Here is a 23,619-nt window from a genome sequence, read left to right as displayed (position 1 = left end):
CATGGAGGTAGAGAGGAGAATCATGGTTACCAGAAGCTAAGAAGGGGGCAGGAGGACGAAGAAAGGTTGGATAATGGGTACAAACAGTTAGATAGAAGGAATAAGTTCTAGTGTTTGATAGCACAGTAGGGTGACTATGGTTATCAATAATTTATTGTATATTTTGAAATAGCTAGAAAAGAAGATTTGGAATGTTCTCATCACAAAGAAATGATAAATGTTTGAAGTGATGGATATCCCAGTTACCCTAATTTGATCATTACACATTGTATGCATGTGTGAAAATATTGCATGTACTCCAAAATAGGTATACTTACTATGCATCAATAAAAAACCAGATTTTAAAAACAGGTCTTTTTTGCCCCAAATTTTGGAATAATTAATGGGAAAACTAATTTTAAAAGGTTCTATTCTTACAATTAAAATGATGTAGAGTGACTTGGAAATCCTTGACTATAAGGATGTGGTATATATTTGACCTTTGGCAGGGGATATAGTAAGAAAACTGTCAGAAAATGTCTTCAGCCATCCTTTGTCCTTCTATTCTAACTTCCAATTCTGCCCAAGGTTGGTGGAAGCAGAAATTTAGATACTCTTGCCTGATTTTGCTACCAAACTTTTTAACCATTTTGAAAGACTTTTACAGGAATCCAAATTTTGTGACAGACTGCCAGCTGTCAGGATAACACATTTTCGGGACTGAAGTTTACTAGTACATCACTCAGCATACACTCCATTGACTTGAAGTGGGAGGCGACATGTCATGGAGGTGAGGACATGGTCCCAGCTGTGTTAATAACAAGCTGCATAACTCTGGGAAGTCACATGAATACTCCTGGTCTCAGTTTCATCATCTGCAAAATGAGCAAATTCAACAAGGTAACCTCTAAACTTCCTCGCAATGTCTTTTAGGATAAAGGGTCACTTGTGTGTGAGTGGGGAGAAGTAGCACAATCTGCTGCCCACTGAGGGACCTTTAATCCTTTCATTTATGGCTTTGATTCATTTTGACATATTACTCCCCTCACCCCCGGGGAATACTTAAACAATTATCAGTCATTTATACTTTCATAATAAAAATAACAGCTGCCTTTCACTGTGCTAAGAACTCTGTAAGCATTACAACTTTTTAATCTGCTCAACTATGCTATGAAGTAGGTATTATGGAGGTGGTATTGTGTGATTATCAAAGTTCTCCAGAGAAGACTTAGGCTTGGGAAGACTGAAAGGCAGCCCAGCGTAACAGCTGGATTTATGGACCTGTACCAGACTGCCTGGGTTCAAATCCCAGCTCTGCCTCAGCTGGGTGACCTTGGATAAATTATATATCCCACTGATGGCTCAGTTTCCTCATTTACAAAATAGGCATGATGAAAATAAAAGTCTTTATCTCATAAGGTTACTGTAAGAATTAAGTGGGTTAACACGAGTGGACTGCTTACAACAGTGCTATTTACATTCCTGCTGTTAGCATGTGATACGGTCATTGTCCCTGACATGACCACATTTTTGGTAGGGGAGTGAGAAAAAGAGCTTAAGACATAGACACCTCAGGAAAAATTTGGGGCTGAAAAGAACACAGTAGGATAGGGAGGCTGGGAGTGCCAAAGTCTGATTTGTCTGATTCCCTTGCTCATAAACCCTCAGTTCCACCCGTTTCGGGGCTCACAGACATGCTGTGAGGAGGAACAATCACAGGGGTAGCCCAAGAGGCAGCACTGCAGGGCGCATGGACATCCTGGGGACAGAAACACACCACGGGACAAGAGCAGGTGAACCATTTCCATTCAGAAAGATCAACGTATCAGAAGTGGTTCATCAGAAATAATGTTAGACTCAGCTCAGAGTAGTTTGACATTTGGGTAGTTCTGTAAACGTAGCCCAGGTCTCTGCATGTGTTCTGCATCCCCAATACCTCAACATCCTGGGTGTTCTGTGCTCTGTACAGGCCTCTCTACTCAATGCTTGTAAATGTCCCCTCCTATTCCATACAAACAAGTGTGCAGGTAGAAGAATATTTAAGTTTTTATTCACAGACTCATACGTAGTTAGGTCTAGAGAGGTTATAGACTTTCATGGAGAAATCAGAGTTTATGCAATCAGTGGAAATGTTCAACAGAAGCCAAAGTTGACTCATCTAAAGAAAATGTCTCAGAAGTAGGTTGTTACATGTCACTATTATAGGAAAGATGGTAATTACTATCACAAAAGTTATTCAGAACCTCTTCCTGTGGAGTGTTTCAGAGATTCAGTGGGGGGTAGATATTAAACACACCGGGAAGGGAACATTTATCTATCACTGTAGTCTTGCCCTCTATTTTTTTTTTTTAAAAAGCTTAGAATGCTACTCATTATATTTTATTTGAGGCTAATATCTAGAAAATATGACAATAAAAATGTAAATTTTTAGTATTATTTTCATACATCCAGACTCTCTTGGAAGATGTCCATATTGCATGTTGAAGAGATGATGGATTTATCATTACCAGTTTTCAAGGGATAAGAAGGAAATGAGGAATGCAGCTCAAAGAGTTTTGCATATTGTCTTTGTGTTGTTACCTAATTTGCAGATGGTTGCATACACCTATATACCTATGAAATCTATTCTCTTGCAATAATTGTCAGGGAAGATAACTTAATAGGTGTTTTACAATTGAATGAATGATCAGAATAGTATTAAGAATAAAAGAGAGAGACTTTTAGGAAAATTAATTGAGCTCCATAGTTTTGTAAAAAACAATCCTTGCTATGATTTTGCTATGAAAGTAAAATGTAAAGTAAATGATACTTTTTCATGCTATCCCACTATTTCATAAAGATAAAATTTAAAAGTATGAACACTTGTTTCATTTATTGTTCTAAAAAAATGGTGCATTGCTATCAATAAAAATGTAAGTGTTCTTACATCTTATATATAGGATAAAATAAACTTGTTTCATTTTCTCAATTATATCCTAATAAAAACTTTCTTTCTTTTTTTTTTTTTGAGACAGAGTCTCACTCTGTTGCCCAGGCTAGAGTGCTGTGGCATCAGCCTAGCTCACAGCAACCTCAAATTCCTGGGCTCAAGCAATCCTCCTGCCTCAGCCTCCCAAGTACCTAGGATTATAGGCATGCACCACCATGCCCAGCTAATTTTTTCTATATATTTTCAGTTGTCCAGCTAATTTCTTTCTATTTTTAGTAGAGACGGGGTCTCACTCTTGCTCAGGCTGGTCTCGAACTCCTGAGCTCAAATAATCCACCCGCCTTGGCCTCCCAGAGTGCTAGGATTACAGGCGTGAACCACCACGCCCGGCCATAAAAACTTTCCTAACAAATGGATTTTGAACCTCATTTTAAGCAAATTCTCTTTGAACATGCTTTTTCCAGTAGCCAGGATCCTGTTAGCCAAGGACTTCTAGTGCCCCTTAGACCTGTGCCTTGCCTGGCAGGCTCTTCTGTTTCTGCACTTGTGGCTGGGTCAGTCCCCCCAAATAATGTCCTGTCCAGGTCTTCTCCATTTCCTGGGTATTAATGCTTATCATGACTCCCCTATGGGTATATGATTAAGGCACACATCATTCTCATCCATTCCACCCATTCTAGGCCTTCATTGTATGCTGTCCTCTCTAATGTTCTCTAATGTATCCCCAACATAATTGTAAGATATTTGGGGGAAGCACGGAGGCCTAGGGCTTGCTGTCCTTGACTCCTTTCCTCTCTCCCATCTAGCCTCATTGATGTTCATGCCTTCCTACAGAAGGACAAGTGGCAGAGAGATGAAAAACCATTACCACAGCAAGGGAGACAAGAAAGTCTCTAGAAAATATTGCCGTAAGGGTAGTCTACCGTTTCAGAAACATTGCTCTTCTTATAGGGGTTATGATTCTGGGTCTGTGGACCTCTTAGGAGTCTATGGGTGAGTCTTGGCGATCCATAAACCCCCTAACTTTAAGGCAGAATTCTGTGTGATATACGTTTTTCTGTGGAGGGAGTTCACAGTTTATACGGACTTAAAAGAGTTCAGGACATCCTCCCTCCTCCTCCCTCACTCCACTTGTCTCTGGAAATTTAATTCTACTTCTTTAAAGAAATCTTTATAGAAAGTGGCATGAGGTAGCATTGATTCTGGAGTCTTACCTTTTCAACAAAGTACATAATGCCCTCATGGCCACGCTGGCCAGGGGGCTTCCAGCTGAGCACGACATAGCTGCGGGTAGCCTCGGTGACAGAGAGGTCTCTGGGGGGCCCAGGAACAATACCCTCTGAAAAACAACAAAGAAATTGAGGAGCACACATTTCAGGTAGCCCATCATACTCAGAGAGCCATGAGATGCTTCTCTCCTCCTGGAGGAAGAGTTAATTATTGCTCCACAGTATAAAGAAATGTGTTATCGCTAAAAATCTTCCTAAACATCATTCATTCATCACTCATTCAATCATTCAAATGGCATTAAGCATTTAGAATACAGAGCTAAGGAACCTGGATACTGTTCTTATCTTTGACTAGTTTACAACCGAGTTGGTAAAACAAGAAGTTGACTAAGTAGCACAGGCAGTGTGTGCTCATGTGCTAAAGGACATGAGGAAGAGCACAATGAGGTCAAGAATGTGTCATGAGGTGATAGGGTTTGATTTCTGTGTCAAAGTCTACCAGATGTGGTGAAATAATATGATACTGTCTGGCTCTATCTCATGATTTATTCCCAGTTTTAGTAGAAAAACATATGAAAAGCTTCCTAGATGAAGCAAATATTTGTCATTCCTTTATTGGTACTGGTATTTCCAGTGTATTCTCCTGACTCCCTTGGTGTGTCCTTTAGTTTTCAGTAGAGTTTATATTTCTGTTCTACCCTCTGGCCTTGAGCCACTTACTTTTACCTTGACCTCTGGCATCTATGTACTCCAAGTTCCTCACTCCCTGCTTGCTAAGAGCAGCATTACTATAACTATAATTGTATGTCCAACTCCACTAGGACCTTGGCTCCTGCCTATATGCTCATAGGAATCTGTGCGTCACCTTGTTTTCATCTCTGAGCCAGGTTAAAAACCCTGCTTTCAGAGGGTTCATTTGGCCCTAAACTCTAGATGCTCTGGGACTTCTAGGGTCTGGGTGCTTCTGGAAGTCTATCCTTGCTTTTGCCCTAATACTTCTGACCTGGCCTCAGAACTTTAATTTTATACCCAGTTAAGGTTGTCAGATAGGATAGAGGGTGTGCCTATATTTTTATTTGATAAATGTGTGTCATAAATTTGCTTAACATAGTTGCTGCCTCAGTATTTATTTTTAGGTTTGACATAAGTTGTTTGGAACCCAGTTGTACCTGGTCACCTTTGACCTACTTAAAACTCCCCCTTTCCATGTGGTTGTATGCGATATAGCCTGCTTCTTCCTCATCCCACTGACCCAAAAACCAACATACCTCAGGTGCTAAACATGCTAAAACCTGATGGTCAACACCAGAATCATGTAAACAAGTTCCTCCTTTCTGTGTGTTTTCTTTAAATTAGTCAATCCACAAACCCTGTGGGAAAGCCTAAGCAATAACACCTGTGGACCTTAATAAAAGCCCAGTCTCACAGGTCCACCGCCCCCCCCCCAGCTCCCCATCCACTGGTTGCACTCCCTGCAGCCTAACAAAAGCAAGTCTTGAAAGGATCAAATTGTTCTCCCAGAACAAAAGTCAAGAGTGTTCTAGAAATACAAAAATATCTAGCACCAAACAATGTCTGGCATCTAATAACAGCTACCAAGTATGTAAAGCAGCAGGAAAATACAATCCATTATGAGGAGAAAAATCAATCAATAGAAACAAAACCTGAAATGCTACAGATGGTAGTAGTATCATCTATGAATTACTGAATAACAATTAGTAGACAAAAACATAAAAACAGTTATAAATATGTTCCATATGTTCAAGAGGATAAAGATTGAATATGTTAAAGACATGGAAAATATAAAAATGATCCAAACTGAACTTCTAGAGATGAAAATTACAAAATCTAAGATGAAAAATACATTGGCTAGGCTGGGTGTGATGGCTCACACCTGTAATTCCAACACTTTGGGAGGCTGAGGCAGGAGGATCACTTGAGGACAGGAGTTCAAGTCTGCAGTGTACTATGATGGTGCCACTGCACTCTAGCCTAGGGCAATGGAATGAGACCCTGTCTCAAAACAAACAAACAAAGAACTTTAGCTGGAATTCACAGCAGGTGAGACACTGAAGAGGAAAAAGGTTAGTAAACTTAGTGACACAGCAATAGAAACAACCCAAAATGAAATGGTGAAAGAAAAAAGACTGAAAGGAAAAATGAACACAAACATCAGAGAGTTTGGGCTGATTTCAAATGGTTTCAAGTGGCCTGTGGTTGAAGTTCCTAAAGTAGAGAAGAGAGGGAGCTATAGGATTATGTAAAATATAGATTTCCTGAGGAGAGAGGGGGAGTGAGGGAGGTACAGGAAAAAATATTTAAAGAAATAATGATAAAAATTTTGCAAATCTGTAGGAAAACTGCAAACCCACAGATCAGAGAAACTTGCAAACCCTAAGCTCAAGATATATGAAAAAAAAACTACACAAATGCAAATGGGAATCAAATTTTTAAAACCAGTGAGTAAGAGAATATCTTAAAAGCAGATACAGAAAAAAAGACACATTACACATAAATAAGAGTAAAAATAAGAATAACAAGAATAAAGATAAGAATGACAAGCAGTTATTCTCATAGTGCAGGTCTGAATTATGATGGACCAAGTTCTTAAAGCACCGAAAGAAAAAACTGTCAACCTAGAATTCTATACTCAGTGAAGATATATTTAAAAAATGAGGGTGAAATAGAAACTTTTTCAGATATACAAAAGATAAAATAAGTCCTAATCAGCAGAACTTCCCTACAAGAAATGTTAAAGAAAGTACTTCAGGTGGAAAGAAAGTCATATCAGATGGAAATATGGATCTACACAAAGAAATGAAAAGCAACACAAATGGTAAAAATGTGAGTAAATATTACAAACTTTTTTCTTTTTAAATTTCTAAGATACATGACTACAGTCAAAATAATAATATTGTATTTTGTAGTTTATTTTATATATATGAATAAAATGTATAACAATAACAGCACCAAGGCTAAGAGGGGGAAATGGAATAATACTGTTGTCAGTTCTTATATTACGCATGAAGTAACATAACATTACTTGAAGGTAGCCTGTGAAAAGATGCATATTACAAATTCTAAATGACTAAAAAGCAAAACAGAGAATTATAACCAATGGGATAATATATATAAAATGGTAAAACTAAAAATGCTCAATCCAATAGAAAGTTAAAAAAAAAAAAAGGAAACAAATGGATGGGATACATAGAAAACAAACAGCAAGATTATAGATTTAAATACAACCATACCAATAATCACATGAAATGTAATGTAAATGGTTAAAACACCCAGTTAAAAGGCAAAGATTATCAAATTGGATAAAAAAGCAAGACCCAATAATATGCTGCCTATAAGAAACACAGTTTAAATATAAAGACATACCTAGGATAACAGTAAAAGGATGGAAATAATATGCCATGCTAACACTAATCAAAAGAAAGCTGGAATAGTTATATATATATATATATTTTTTTTTAAATTTTTTTTTTTTGAAGACAGTTTCCTCACTCTTTTGCCCTGGCTAGAGTGCCGTGGCATCAGCCTAGCTCACAGCAACCTCAGACTCCTGGGCTCAAGCAATCCTTCTGCCTCAGCCTCCCAAGTCGCTGGGACTACAGGCATGTGCCACCATGCCTGACTAATCTTTTCTATATATTTTTAGTTCTCCAGATAATTTCTTTCTGTTTTTTAGTACAGATGGGGTCTCGCTCTTGCTTGGGCTGGTCTCGAACTCCTGACCTCAAGCGATCCTCCTGCCTCGGCCTCCCAGAGTGCTAGGATTACAGGCGTGACCCACTGCGCCCGGCCTGGAATAGTTATATTAAAATCAAAGTAGATTTCCAAGCAAAACATTATCATGGATAAAAGGAGTCATTTTCCAAAATAAAGCAGTCAATTCCTAAGAGGGTATGACAATAAAAATGTTAATGCATCTAATGACAGGTCTCAAAATACATGAAGCAAAATTTGGTAGAACTGCAAGAAATAGATAAATCCACCATTAATTATATATTTCATCACTACTCTCTCAATTCATAGAACAAGTAGATAGAAAATCATTAAGGATGCAAAAGACTTGAACAATGCTGTCAACTAACTTGACCTAATTAACATTTATAGAACTTAACAATAGCAGAATACAGTTCTTTTCAAGTGCACACTGAATATTTACCAAGATAGACATTTTCTCTGGGCCATTAGTTTTATGTAACTCTAAAAGGATTTCAGTCATACAAAATGTTAATATGTTCTATTTAATTCCTATAGTAGAATTAAATTAGAAATCAATAAGAGAAAGATATCTGGGAAATCTCCAAATATTTAATAACTAAATAACACACTTCAAATAACCCATGTATCAAGGAAGATATCAAAAGAAACTAGAAAGTATTTTAAACATAATAAAAATGAAATAAAATAGATCACAATGTGTGAGATATAGCTAACAAACTAATTAGAAGAAAATTTATAGCATTGCATGCCAACATTACAAAAGAAGAAAGATCTTACAATAATGGCCTCAGCTTCTACCTTCAGAAACTAGAAAAAGATCAGCAAATTAAACTCAAATAAGCAGAAGAAATGAAATAATAAAGATAAGAACAGAAACGAATAAAATTTGAAACAGAAAAACAATACAGAAAATCAATGGAAGCAAAAGCTCTGTCTTTGAGAATATCAATAAAATTGACAAAAAGAGGTGAGACACAAATATCAGGAATGAGAACAGGGACATCACTACAAATTCTGCAGCTATTAAAAGGATAATAAGAAAATATGAACTTTATGAATAAATGAATTCCTTGAAAGACAAAAATTATCAAAGCTTACTCAAGAAAAAGGAAATAAACTGAATAGCCCTAAATTTATTAAATAAATTGAATTTGTAGCATGAAACCTTCCCACAAAAAAACTCTAAGCATAGATGGCTCTGCTGGTAAATTCAACAAAACATTTAAGAGAAAAATAAAAGTTCACACAAGCTCTTTTAAACAATTGAAATAGAAAACCAAACATGTAAACTGACCGTACCAAGTATTAGTGACAATATGGAGTAACTGGTACTCTCATATAATGCTGATGGGAATGTAAAATGGTATAATCATTTTGGAAAACACTTGGCAATTCCTTTAAAAATTAAATATACACCTACTATGTAATCCATCCATTCAACTCTTTTGTATTTATCAAAGAGATATGAAAACATATGTCTATAAGCAAACATTTAATGTTCATAGAAGCTTTCAAGGGTGCATGTATAAATAAATTGGAATTAATTGATACATACATCAATCAACATGGATAAATCTCAAAATAATTATGCTGAGTAAAGGAAATTAGACAAAAATGAGTATGATCCATTTATCTAAAATTCTGGACAGTCCAAACTATAGTGACAGTAAGCAGATGAGTGATAGTTTCATAGATGCATACACATGTAAAATTTATCAAATTGCACAGTTTACATATGTGCAGTTTACTGTACAATTACATCTGAATATAGCTTTAAAAATAAAATATGATTCTCCAACAACATAAGTTACTTATGATCTAAAAATATTTTAGAATGTTCTTTCCCAAACATCTTAAATAGTATACACTGTACCCTCTACAAGAAAAGCTAAACTGCACAGCAAAGTATCGGCAGTAGTATCTGGGGAAACCAGAGTTTTTACCTGAAGGTTCCTCTTCAGTGACAATGATCTGTCCAGTCCAGGGTGCTGAAGGGCGACCTGAACAAAGACAAATACAAAAATCATAAACATTCACAAACGCAGTTTCAATTGCACTGATAAATTGACAAGCTGGCCAGATTACTCACAAATGGGTTTGTTACTAGGTGACTTATGTATTTTTCTAATCCATTTTATCAAGCATGTATAGAGTATTGTGGGGACACAGCCCCTCTCCTTGAGGGACTCACGATGTGCTAGAAGCTGAACTAAACCTCAAGTCAGATCAATCAGGATGAAAAGAGGGAAGACACAAGTATCAGGACTGACTGAGGTGACATTTCTGAAATTGTACTTACACAAGCAAGGTGAGTAACCTATGCTCATTTGACTGTTCTATAAGGATCTCCTGAAACATGCAGTCTCTCTCATCCCTTCTTAAGAGATAGCATGTGTTTGGAAGAAATATTTCTAGACCAATTGTAAGCCCAGCCATTATTTATCTGTCACAATGAGGATGAAAGAGGAGCAGAGGTGCTAATCCTGCCTCAAAGTTCGGTGAAAGCAGTTTTCCCCCATTCCACTTTGAAAAGCGTTATTTACAAAGGAAATCAGTTGAGACCCTGAGCAAGGGAAATAAATGAGACTGGTATAAAGTTAAAGAGGAAATTCATTTCTGTGATTGCAGAAACATCAGAAAGAGAGATTATTCAACTCCTGCTTTAATCAGGAGACTTTTTGTCTGAGTTTGTGTAAAAACAGAAAGGTGATAAAGAAGACAGCTTATTTTCAATTGCAAGAAATCTTATTTTGATTGGAATTTATAACAGAGGTGTAAATGACTATATGAGATGGAATTTGCAAATTTAGGAATTTAGGAAAGAGGGAGGGAAGTTGGATGGTTGGTGAAAAGTGACTGGAGAGCAATCAGAGAGTCTGATTAGTAACAGTCACAGGAAAAAGGTGACATTATTTTACTTAAATTTTTATGATGCCATTACATGTGCTTAAGGTAAGGAATAACACTGTGAATATGGCATAGACCAGTAGTCCTCAGTCAGGGGACTCCTCGGGGGACATTTGGCAGTGTCTTCATGACACTACTGGCACCTAGTGGGTAGAGGCAACAGGAGCTGCTAAGCACGCTGCAATGCAGGATACACTCCTCCAACCCCCTCCACCCACACATAACAAAGAATTACTGTCCTAAAATGTCAATAGGGCCAAGGCTGAAAAGTCTGGAATAGACTGAAATGTTACTATCTGACAATTTGTTTTTTATTAATTTTTTCTTTTGGAGACAGAGTCTTGTTCTGTCGCCTGGGCTAGAGTTCAGTGGCGCAATCACAGCTCACTGCAGCCTTCAACTCCTGGACTCAAGCGATCCTCCTCAGCCTTCTGAGTAGCTGGGACTACAGGCACAGGCCACTGTGCCGGGCCCAGCAATTCTTATTATATAATGTCATTTTACGGTCCCTATTATTGGAGATGCCGTACAGGTTCCCACAAAACAAATGCAGAGCATAATTCATGTACCATTTTTTGACATTAAGACTTGGAGGTAGGCCCAGCGCGGTGGCTCACGCCTATAATCCTAGCACTCTAGGAGGCCGAGGCAGGCGGATCATTTGAACTCAGGAGTTCGAGACCAGCCCAAGCAAGAGTGAGACCCCATCTCTACTAAAAATAGAAAGAAATTATATGGACAGCTAAAAATATATACAGAAAAAATTAGCTGGGCATGGTGGTGCATGCCTGTAATCCCAGGTACTCGGGAGACTGAGGCAGAAGAATTGCTTGAGCCCAGGAGTTTGAGGTTGCTGTGGGCTAGGCTGGCACCGCGGCACTGTAGCCTGGGCAACAAAGTGAGACTCTATCTCAAAAAAAAAACAAAACAAAACAAAAAAAAAAACTTGGAGGCCAAATATATGAAAAAATTATTTTTGACTGTCTAATAGGAAAACTCAGATATAGATTAGTTATAATGTTGTAAATCTGTATTTCCTTTGATATAGAGAATCTTACTGTGTTGAGACATTAATGCTGTAAGGGTGGACTTCAAGGTTAAGAAATTGACCTTGAGCCAGAAAGAAAACTGTATTTGGTATACATTAATAACATGAATAAAAATGCTCTTCAGGCTCTTTGTATCCATATTTCATTCCACACACAATGCCTGGAACTCAGTTAAACAAGACAAACGTTTTTGAATAAAATAAAATAAAGCCCTTTAGAGAATGGATAAATCAGTGTTTTCTGGAGTGCCCTCCAGCCCCGCTTGGATTGTCTGATCAGAAAAGGATTTCTCATTCTCATCTCCCTCTAGTGGAAGGGAGAGGAATAACCTTGCAATGAAGCCTATTCTTAACAGTTACTTTAAAAAGGTTTACGGAAGATCCTGAAAAATAAAAAGTGCTTACTTTTAAGTCTAGCTTTCTCAGCTGGGTCCAGAGCAGCCACAGGCTCGGAGACTCGAGAGGGTAGGCTTATTCCAGTTTTATTCACAGCTCGGACTCGGAATATATAGGAACGACCTTCTATCAGTCCAGTGACTGGGAAACGGGCAAACTTCACAGGTGTGTCATTGCACTGAGACCAGCTGTCTGTGCCCACCTCACATCTAAGAAAAACAGAGTGATTGACAAAGACGTTAAAAGAAGTGTGGCTAAATTAATAGCTCCAGAGCTGCAAACCCACCCAGATGTTTCCGATCTCTCTGTAAAATATCCATCTCAGCGTAGCTGGTTATTAAACTGTAGGCACTCGTCCCGCTCCAATGCAGTGTGTCTTCTTTAACAGGAGGAGAGAAGCCTCAGATCCTTCCTGAACCCATAGAAGGAGGCATCAAGGAGCCTCACGTGCTAAGCAGAAGAGTTTAGGGGGTTGAGGGAAAGCACCAGGTAGGTATTTGCAATCTTTACACTGGAGAAGCTTAGGTAGAGGATCCCCCAAACATCTCCCTGGCTGATGCCTTTAAAATTCTATCCTTAGTGACTTCTTTGTCTTTCTTAGGTATTTTCTTTTAAATACAGAAGAACTGTTGAGAAAATTGGCACCTTAAAGGATGCCTATTTACACTGTAGTTTGGAAAACAGCTCACCATATTTTCTCACTGGATGGTCACTGCACCCTGTGTGGGTGGGAGGCGAGGCAAGGAGGTTACTGTAATACATTTGTTTCTTTACTAGAGGAGACTGATGAGAGGCAGGGAGATTCCCAGGCCTGGCAGGGGAAGCTTGAATATGTGCTTGGAAATGCTGATTTTTAATTGAGTGCTCTTACAGCAATTGGTACCTGGGGATGGAGTGGGTCACTCCTTGGGAGACAAAGATGACAGCTCATACCACGTTATTGGCCTGATCCACCGAGCTTAAGGGGCTCAGTGTGTGATTGAATTATACAGCATTAGGATGAAGTAACTCACACCTAAGCACTGCACTTTTAGTTCATATTATTTCCTCAACATGGCTCTATGTCCAAAATGTATGATTTCCAAATAATTCTGATGGGGGCGCGGGTTGCCGGTGGCAGTACAAAGGTGGTTGAGGTGGGGGGTTTATCTTGCCTTCCTCACTATCATCTTCCATTCTTTGATTTAGACAATAGACATTTTCCTTAGAGAAATGTAAACTGCTATTAAACATAGCTTGAATCCCTGCCTTCAATCCCATGCCTTCATCCATTTCTCCTAAATCTTTCCCTTATAAAAATTCTGTAGCTGCTATGGTGGGGAAGGTGGAAGCCGAGAGAGCTAGGACAATTCTTCAAACCACCCCCATCTCCAGAGATCCTCCAGGACTTGCCCTCTTCCCTGAGAAGACACTGTTGTGGTGACCCTGTGGTATTAGAGAATGCTTCCTCTCACATGGGCAGAAAAAACGGTGGAGAGCTGCTGCTCCTGACACTTCTACAGCATATTGGAGTAGAAAGAGCACAAACCTACAGCCAGGCTAGCATCTGAATTCTAGTTCTGCTGCTTACTACCAGTGTGACTTTAGTGACTTTAGTGTTTCCTCACTGGCATGTGGTCTTGGGCCAGCTACTTATAATAATAGGTTCTACCTCAAAGGGCGGTTATGGGTTAGTGGTTAATTAATGCAAAGTGTCCAGAACAGTGCCATGCTGCCATGCACGTAGTAAATGCTTAATAAATACTAGCCACAATGTGGATATTTTTATTATGACTAAGGCAAAAGGGGAACAAAATGTTCTGATTGTCCCTAGTCTTTCACTGATCAAAGTTTGCAAATCCCTTGGAAATCTGCCAAAGACAATAAAGCATGAAAAAGAATCTATCTAAAGCTTCACAATTCATGATTACTAAATGAAATAATGTGGAAGCATTGTTTCATGTGTATAGTTAAACAGTACATAATTCAGTACAGATATTTTTCTGGATAGTTTTGAGACTAATAGGTGTATATTTACTTGTTGTTATAAATATGTGGTTAAATACACCTTGGTACAAACCCATTGTACTATGGTGATACAGATTATCTGTCCTTAGTGGTTTCTACAATCATATTTCATCATTCAAAAATGAAAAGAGAATTGGAGCAACTATTTGAATAGAAACAAAAGTCATAGGCCGGGAGCGGTGGCTCACGCCTGTAATCCTAGCACTCTGGGAGGCCGAGGTGGGTGGATTGCTCGAGGTCAGGAGTTCGAGACCAGCCTGAGCAAGAGTGAGACCCCGTCTCTACTAAAAATAGAAAGGAATTATCTAGCCAACTAAAAATATATATATAAAAAAAAAAATTAGCCGGGCATGGTGGCATATGCCTGTAGTCCCAGCTACTCCGGAGGCTGAGGCAGTAGGATTGCTTAAGCCCAGGAGTTTGAGGTTGCTGTGAGCTAGACTGACGCCATGGCACTCACTCTAGCCCAGGTAACAGAGCGAGACTCTGTCTCAAAAAAAAAAAAAGAAACAAAAGTCATAGAACAATGCATTTAGGCCAATAATCTAAATTTGCTGCCTATGTTGTCCAAACCCACTTCATAATTAATGTGTAAAACCAAGTTACTATAAATATCAGAGCTTATGTTTTGTACAATGTAAATAACAAGGACTTAGAGTATAATTTAATACTATTGATTTTTGTTGTTATTTCTTTGCATAAGTTAAAACTACATCTCATGGTATAAATAAGATTCTGTTAGTATTCCTAAAGTCAATATTCTTAAATTACCAACATATTAAGAATATTGACATTAAATATATTGAATATCAGCTATTTCATTTCCAAAGTGGCCTCTATTAGGCATACAAATTCATAGCAAATGAATTGATGGTATTTTCCAAATTAGTGACTTGAGCTAGTAGTCAAATTCAAAGAATTCATCTGGAATTTATGCAAATTGGTAGGTAAATAGATATAAACATATAGATATAGATATAAAGAGTGGGTGTGTATATATATGTATATATATAGAGAGAGATAGATAGATAGATAGATACAGACAGACTCAGATAAAGAGAGAGATGAAGAGAGAAACAGAGACAAAGAGAAAGAGAGAAGGGGAAGGCCAGAAAAGAAAAAATTTCGCCTAGAAATGACGGGAGAAATCAAGCATGCATCTCTATGGCCAAATAACTCTAACTGAAGTTAGACTAAGCATTAACTTATCAATAAAGTATCCCAGAATAGGACTGCCTCCATCTACAGCTGGCTGTTTCCAAGAGATGATGATATAATCTTTGTTGGCCTCCAGACACACCACATCCAAGGGAGCGGCTGGTGCTCCTTCAATCTCTGCATCAGCATCTGTGGAGATACAGAAAGATCCCGTTAACCTTCTCAGACATTCTCTGTCGGCTTGGCGGGCTGAGGTCTCGGCGCACACATTCCCTATCACCTACCACAGTGGCTATATCTTGGTCCCAGTAGAGCAAGCCTCAGATCGTATAATTTGTATACCAATATAACCATGTGTGTTTTTTACCGTCAGTAGGAAGAACATCCTATTAGAAAATAGAAAGGGCTCAAAAAAGAACCCATGACCTTTGCCTCATGACCTTTGCTGCCCAAAATGTTCCAAAAGAAAATTAATATGGAGATGTGGGAGATTGCTATTCAACAGGTCAATTCTACCAGAAAATCTGTTCTTACGACATTGATTGTGCAATGTAAACTAGGAAAGGTTCCAAAGAGGGACAAACAGCCCCTTCTGGGTACAACGGTAAGAAAATAAGAACTATGCCCTTTGCCCATCCCTATGCTAGACACCACCATTTTGCAAGGGAAAGAAATACACTCGTTTTAATCAAATGATTGTTCCCGAACTAAAGATCCTCTGAGGCAATACTCACATCTGAGCTTTGTTTATCTGAGTTTAGTAAAAGTCCAGGATAATGCAAGGAACAGAGGACAGTGACTATTTATGAAACATGATCCCCTGACCGTGTGGTCCCCTTGGGCACAGCTAAATTAGTGAATCAGGGATGTTTTTAGGAGAGGAAGGGGAATGAGAATATGCAAGTTAGTAACCTTTTAAGTGAGAATAATTAAGACAAGAGGGAAGGTCCCAGGGGCAGGGAGTCCACAGTTGCCAATTCGCCTGGCATTTGACCAAAGCTTTCATAGACAGAGTTAGAAGAGGCTGAGACATGCAGGAGCCACTCACCCAAGGGAAAGCACCCATGTTGACTGAACAAACACTTTCTTTTCCTACGCTCTATATACACTTCTGTAACTCTTGTGAGTTACTAAGACATCTCATGACATGGCAGAAATATTTGTACACTTCTGGATATAATAGGTATGCATTAAGTCACTTGCATTTTGAACATTCTGTTTCTTGCCCCACCAACCAGTAGGAAAGTGTCTCTAGGCAAATAGCTCCTGCAGAAGTGCTACAGGAGAATGTAACTAAATTATTGTGCCTGAAACTTTATGCAGAATCCCTGCATGGCAAACAAAGGAAAATGAGCATTTTGGTGCAGAGAAACTTCTTTCCTTCCAGGATTTGAGAGCACTGGATGGGCGAGGGTGGTGCTGCTGATAAAGGCAGAGCAGATCGGGAGTGGAGGGGGCTGTGCTGAGGCTGATGTGCTTCAATAGCACAGGAGGTGCTGCTGGAAAGCTACTCCGCCCCCAGGGGGATAGCTGGTGACCTCTAGCCATGTCCTTTTGCAAAAAGCCTATATAGCACAACCACCAGCAACTCCTGCATTGATAGAGCAGAGTTTAGTTAGCCGAGCATCCATTGCACAGATGCACTCTAGCAGGAAGGAATACACTGTAAAGGAGCCGGGCAGATGGTAGGCATTCAGGGAGCCATTTTTCAACATTTTTATAGCATTGCTTGGAATATACCATTCACTGGGGTGGGCTTAACAACCTTTCAAATTACTCAGGCATTCAATTCGTTCACTTGTTCATTCACTCATTCAGTATTTTTCTAGGTGCTAAACGCAAAAGTTAAAAAATAAGGATCATTCTTTCTCTTATGGAGTTATAATATAAGGGGGGGGGAATATACTTGGAATGACAAAAGCATAACTGCAAAGCACCAGAACATAGTATTTGCCTTCCAGCAGCTGCTGCACAATGTCCGGCCCACAGTACCCATTCAGGCATCATGAATTTCTAACGCTCCAAACAGCCAAACTTTTTGTAGGTTTGATTAATTGGGTCAAAGACTAGCCTGCTACTCTTTATATTTTGACCTCTGACACAGACTACTGACAACTTTTTTGAAAATATAATTCTATTTTTTGTCTTCATTGTAAAAGTAGCACGTTTATAAAAATATGATAATCAAAAATATGTTAAAATCCCTTTTCATTCCATAATTCAGAGATAGCTACCACTAACATATGGGCCTAAATCTTTCCAGATATTTTTTCTTTATTTATAAACTCAGAAATGATTATTTTTTAAATAAAATGGGATTGTACTATACAGTTTCAGGTAAACTTTTCTCTTGATATATTTCCATATCAATCTATGTAGGTATATAGCATTAGTTTTCATTGCTGTGTGATGCTGCATTGTTCACATGGAGCATCTATTCTACTTTATTTTATAGCCCCCATATTGGTGGATATCTAGATTTCTTCCAGTTTTCTCCAATACAAACATTTTTTCACCTCTGTCCACTTATATCCTAGAACTAGAATTGTTGGCAATGTGTGCTCTCGATATGCAATGGCAAACAACCCGAGAAAAGTTGAACCAATTTACACTCACCAGCTATGTATAGGAGTGCCTGTTTCTCCGTGCCTCTACCACAGTGGGTTTTTAAAAGTCTTTTAATTTTTCAATAGATAGATAAAAACATTATCTCATTTCAATTTTCATTGTTTTGATTACTAGTGAAAATTTTTCATATACTTATTTGCCATTTTCAATTCTTTCATGACATTTCTATACCATCCTTCATCACTTTATTATTTCTCTATTTCTGTATGTGTGTGTGTGTGTGAGAGAGAGAGGGGGGACAGAGAGAGAGAGAGAGAGAGGAAGAGAAGGAAAGAATATATAAAAACCTAGAAGAATATGCAACAAAATGACAACACTGAATATCTCTAGAGGGTGGTCTTATAGATGGCTTTTCTTTTTCCTTTATTTCTTTTTAAATTTACATTATCTATTTTCCCCAATGAATACATATATTATCTAAATAATAAAATCCTGGCTAAATATGTATAGCTCTTTGCCATGTGTTTCTACAGACATATGGTGCTTTGTACACTGATCGTTGTCTTGTGGAAGCTATTTTCTAAGCAGCACAAATATCTAAAACAATGCATTGAAACAGCCTCATATAACTCAATGGATACAAAGTATTTTAAAAACACATGAGATATTTAAAACTTTGGCAGTTACTTAAAAATTTAAACATAAATTTATCATATGATAAATATCTGCCTGTGCCTCTCCACTCTGGCTGGAAGGGAACATGGGACAGCACCACAAGGCACTGTGGAATAACAACGTAGATGGGACCTGGGATGCTGAATGACCGTGTGGAGTAAAGCCATCTGGACCATCCTCTACCTCTGGATTGACATCAAGGAGAGAAATAAACTTTTTGTTGTTGTTTCATTTTAGCAACTTAGCACATACCCTAATTAAAAGCCTTGGTTAGGCATCAGAAGACCTGTAACCTATTCCACATCTGCTTCTAATTAACTGAAGCTTTTGGTAAATCACCATACTTTTTTTGAGTCTCAGTTTCTGCCTCTTAAAATTAGGGGGTTAGATGGAATAGGAATCCTAACAGTTTTGGTGCCATTGACCCCTTTCACAAATAGGTAAAGCCTAGAGGCCCATCTGAGAATAATGCTTCTAAATACACAAAATAAAATACATAAGATTATAAAAAAACCAATTACATTGAAATATATTAATAGTTCTAATCATAGACCCTTTGGGAGTCTGTGGATCCCAGTTAAGTACATCTGGATGACCTTTAAGGTTCCATCTTGGTCAAAATGTCTATGAATTTATGATTCTATTTAGTGCATGAGAGATAAAAATTAGTAAGGTCACCTGTATTGCTTATATCCTTAATTTTCTGAATACTAGGGTGCTTTTACATCTTGAAAACCTTTCTGGCCAAGAAGAGACAGCAGACTGCCCCTCCAGAGGACAGCCAATTCTTAGAGGTAGCAAAGGGCCCAGTGGGGAGCATGCCTTTGATGTGCAAACTAAGTAATCCAAGCCATACCCCCTCGTCTGGCCCATATAATCCAGGTAACCCAGGAGGGAATGTCCCTCTGTCTTAATCATCCCCTGGCCAGGTACCAGGCAACTAGGGACGACACCTATAGCTTAGAGCCCACCAAAATTATTCGAACTAGCCAATCTTAAACTGTTCACTTGCCCTGCCTTGACTTTCCCAAGAAACTCCAATAAAGGGCATGGTCTAAGCTCTCCCCTTGCTCCTGCCCCTTCTGCCTCCTGACTGACACAGGTGCTCTCCCGTGTGGCCTGCTGTGCCTTCTGTTTCTAGGACCTGTGTGTACCATAAACTTTGTTTTCTTGAGCCTCTTCTGTGTCTTTTCTTCTGGCTGCACCTGACTGACCATCATGTAGTAGAACACAGAACACTACCTGGTATCCTGAAAGTGTTAAGGGTCTTCCAAAGTGGGATCCCATGGAGAAATGACATTCTACTTGTATATAGCCAATCTATTTAAGACACCACTGAGAAAAAGAAAGACTCCTAAAATCAACAATTATGGTTTGTCTCAGGAATTAAGTTGTAGCCCGTTGCTTCCTATCAAAACTGAAGCTATAAAGAAGGGGCCTGGAATGAAATAATAAATTTGCTCCCTAAATACATACATATTAAAGGGTAAGCCCCCAAATAATACATGCCTCTTTTGTGGCAGCTTCTGTGAACTGAGATGGCTTTCTGTATTATTAGGATTTAGCTTCTCCACTTAAACACCTGCAGGGAACTATATTAGTGGCTTACTAAAGATGAGGAAAGTCCTGACAGTAGTGACAGTAAGATGGTCTAGAAACCATGGGTTGGTGCCTTCAGGGTTCACCTTTTACACTAGGTCTAGTTTTACTAGAAACTAAAATTCTTAGCCCAGGTAACCTGGAAGAAGTTTGAAATGGCTCTTTCATCATTACAAAAACATGTTCGGATAAATTGACTTCGGCTCAATGTGGTAAATATTGTTGGGTGCTCTATTTTTTGCTAGGACTTACCTCGGACAAAGACGTAAGCACTATATTGTTCATAATAATCTCCCATTCGTACACGAATTGTATAGAGGCCTTCATCTTCCTTGTTGAGATGGGAAAATGTCAGCGTTGCCCGTTCTCCACTCCAGTTTGTTTGCACCCATTTTGATGGAGAAACAGGTTCTCCTAAAAATTAAAAAAAAAGCAAATTAACTTATTTTGCCTGCATTATTTCCTTCTTCTTCCCACCCTCCATTCCTTTCCCTTAAACTTTTCTATATTGAAAGCTATTTAATTACTAGAGGAAGTCTCTAGGACTTTGAGTCATTGTGCTATGTTTATAGTAGTAAAAATACTAGACCAAAAGTTTGGGAACCAGGGCCAGATATATAATTTAGAGGGGCCTGGTGCAAAATTAATTTGCAAAGCCCCTTGTTCAAAAGGCAGAGAAAAAGTTAAGTTAAAGGTGCTAAAATATTCCTGCAGATTATTGTGCAGAAGGAAAACAAAAGTAGAAAGGTATTTTTAAAAAGACCAAAAAAAGAGTAATAAGAAAAATGAAAAAAACAAAAAAATTTTTAAAGAAAAAATAATTTTTACAAAGAGAAAAAAAAGTGCTAAAATGTAAAGCTTTTTCCTTTAAGAATATTTTATGACTTATAATGTATAATAGGATAATAAAAATTGCAACATATATTTTGGTGCTATAACTTTACAGCTTAATTACAAAATAGTGAATACTATTACAATAAGTAATATTACTTTACTATTTTTTTTTGCTTTACTAATGTGATGACTTGATTGATAATAACATTTGTGGCCTGCTTTTCTACAAATTCATTTAAATTTATACTTTTAGCAACTTTGTTTTATAGAATTTATAAAGTCACTCTTTATAAACACAAGCTCACAAATGAGCTTCCATAACTTATTTTGAGAAGGACTTTTCTGCTGATGCAACTATTACTTGAGCTGTTAAGGTTACATAGGCTATTACAACATTAGCTTAACTTTCTGATAAACTATTTCAAAGTATAAATTTTAGTACTCTAGAACTGATCATACTTGAGGAACAAGTTTTCTAAAATGATTTAACTCTTCATACAGTTTTGTGTAAGTCCAAATTTAATTTTAAATGTAAATTTATACAATTGCATGTTAATGCTTTGTCTAACTTGTGGAAATGATACTAAAACCAAAAATGACTTGTGATTTGTATATAATTTAGAACACCCGCTGTGCATTCTATTATTGTATCTTCAATTACAAGCTTTAATTTAAAAACTGTCTTCTTTGTTAATAATTGGCTCATCCAAAGTTTCACATAAAAATCATGTTTTTTCCATCAAATGCTAAAAATCTTTCAATTTAATTTCTATTTCCAAGCCTCAAGATCAGAGGTTCCAAAGTCTTTGAGAATTCTAATAACTGCCTTATGTGCTTTATTACAATGCCTACATGTACACTTTTATTTCATAATATTTTGCTGACAAAGTTTACTGCTCAGGCCAGGGAGTTAATATTTGTGCAGAGCCCACAGAGATGAGTTCTGGGGATGGATGGGGAAGCTGACCTCCCACTGTGTGTCCCCAAGCTACCTCCACGTGGAGCCCCTCCTCTCCTCTGGGGCTGCAGCCACCATCACCTCTGCTGCTGCTGGTGCCACCACCATTGCTAATTCCAATCTGGGCCCAGGTCCTGGTCCCAGCCATCACCTTGGAACCTCACAGTGCCACAGACTGCCCCAGGTGCTCTCGTGCCCACCAGGCCTGCTGCTTGGTGAGCATGCTGTCTGTCACCCAGTTCCCACCATGCTGGGGGGCCTACGTCTACCTGATCGCTGGCCTATCTCCTCTGATCATGTGCATGCTCCATAGTCCCATTGGACTTCACGTACAAAACACAAGTTCAAAGATAAAATGATTATGAATTTCAAGATTGTGACAGAAGAGAACTAAACCAAGCCCAGGTTCCCTTCCTGTGGGACTGCACAGTTCACATGCCCAAAGGGTCAACCCTAGAAGGGACCTACGTTTTAGCCCTATCTCTTTCATTAACTATACAACTTTGGGCAAATCACTTAACTCTCCTGGGCCTTAGTTTTTTCTCATGAACAAAATGGAGTTTGAACCATCATAAAGTACCTTAAAGGAAATACCACAAAGGATCACCATTAACTATTTTTTCTTTCATTTTTATATATTGCTCCAAGTTTATTTTATAAAACAGTTACACAAAAAATTATATGATGACATTACTAATACACAGAGTAGCTAAGTGTGTCTGGAATTTTAAAGTTTTTAAAGGCTTTAAAATATAATTCTTTCTAGAAATAAATCTGGTGAAGACTTTAGGATGAATTAAAAGGGACGATGAGAGTCTCTGGGTTTATTCATTGCTCTCTCCACAACACATCTTTTATCAGCTAGGAGCTAGCTTCACAGATAAATATGCACCTAGGGGCAAATTCGATTTCATAAATTTCAATGCTTTTTTTCACTACCTAGGCATAAAGGGATGCAGAGGTCAGAGAAAGTACAAATTTTCCCGTGCGGTTTTCTTTTCCTTCATTAGACCTCATGGTTCAGTGATATAAGAGGAGGTGCAGGGTAGTAAAAAGAGCTCTAGGCTTAGAATGAAAACCATCAGCTCTGAAGGTCTCATGTGGCCAGAATTTGGCTGTGGGATTTGGGGCAACCCCTTATTCTCCTCAGATAGTTTCATCTTAGTCTATTGAATGAGACAATCTGGTATAGAAACTCAGTATATTTGGATCTAAGATTTGTCGTTATTTTAGAAGTAACATTATTTCTTAAATTCAATGCTTCAGCTAATCAACTTGTTTTGATAGCTTTTTTGTTTTGTTTAGGTTTGATCTGGAGTGTTAGCTAGGCTTTAAATAGACTTTGACCCAAATTGGATTTAAAAGGGAAAATTAAATACTTGTTTCTTTCTTACACCAAAGTATTGTGGCTCTAGGCTCTTTTGACGCAAAGTAAGGCTGAATTGTGATTTAAAGCCAGATTCAGAGGAACTGACAATAGAAGGATTTTCTTTCTGTTCGACCAGCTTCAGTTATAATACGATGTAAGACAAAAGAGTGATTTTATCTACTTTTGTGTTCTTAAGGGACATCAGTATAACCTGCATATTTTGTATGC

The 23,619-nt window shown here is 38.1% G+C and overlaps 1 protein-coding gene across 2 annotated transcripts in view; it reads right to left on the bottom strand.

The window, feature by feature from the left end:
• MYOM1 (myomesin 1) overlaps positions 1 to 23,619 on the bottom strand; it is a 147,731-nt gene that overhangs the window by 60,264 nt on the left and 63,848 nt on the right. For both annotated transcript variants that reach the window (XM_045527395.1, XM_045527396.1), the window contains exons 12-16: positions 20,483 to 20,644; positions 15,436 to 15,577; positions 12,233 to 12,432; positions 9,816 to 9,872; positions 4,123 to 4,247 (exon numbers count right to left, since the gene is read on the bottom strand). In XM_045527395.1, the coding sequence (XP_045383351.1) occupies positions 4,123 to 4,247; positions 9,816 to 9,872; positions 12,233 to 12,432; positions 15,436 to 15,577; positions 20,483 to 20,644 (686 nt within the window). The remainder of the gene's footprint in view (positions 1 to 4,122; positions 4,248 to 9,815; positions 9,873 to 12,232; positions 12,433 to 15,435; positions 15,578 to 20,482; positions 20,645 to 23,619) is intronic.

The sequence above is a fragment of the Lemur catta genome, chromosome 16, assembly GCF_020740605.2.
Source record: "Lemur catta isolate mLemCat1 chromosome 16, mLemCat1.pri, whole genome shotgun sequence".
Lineage (NCBI taxonomy): Eukaryota > Metazoa > Chordata > Mammalia > Primates > Lemuridae > Lemur > Lemur catta.
This window is presented reverse-complemented; position numbering and strand designations above follow the sequence as displayed.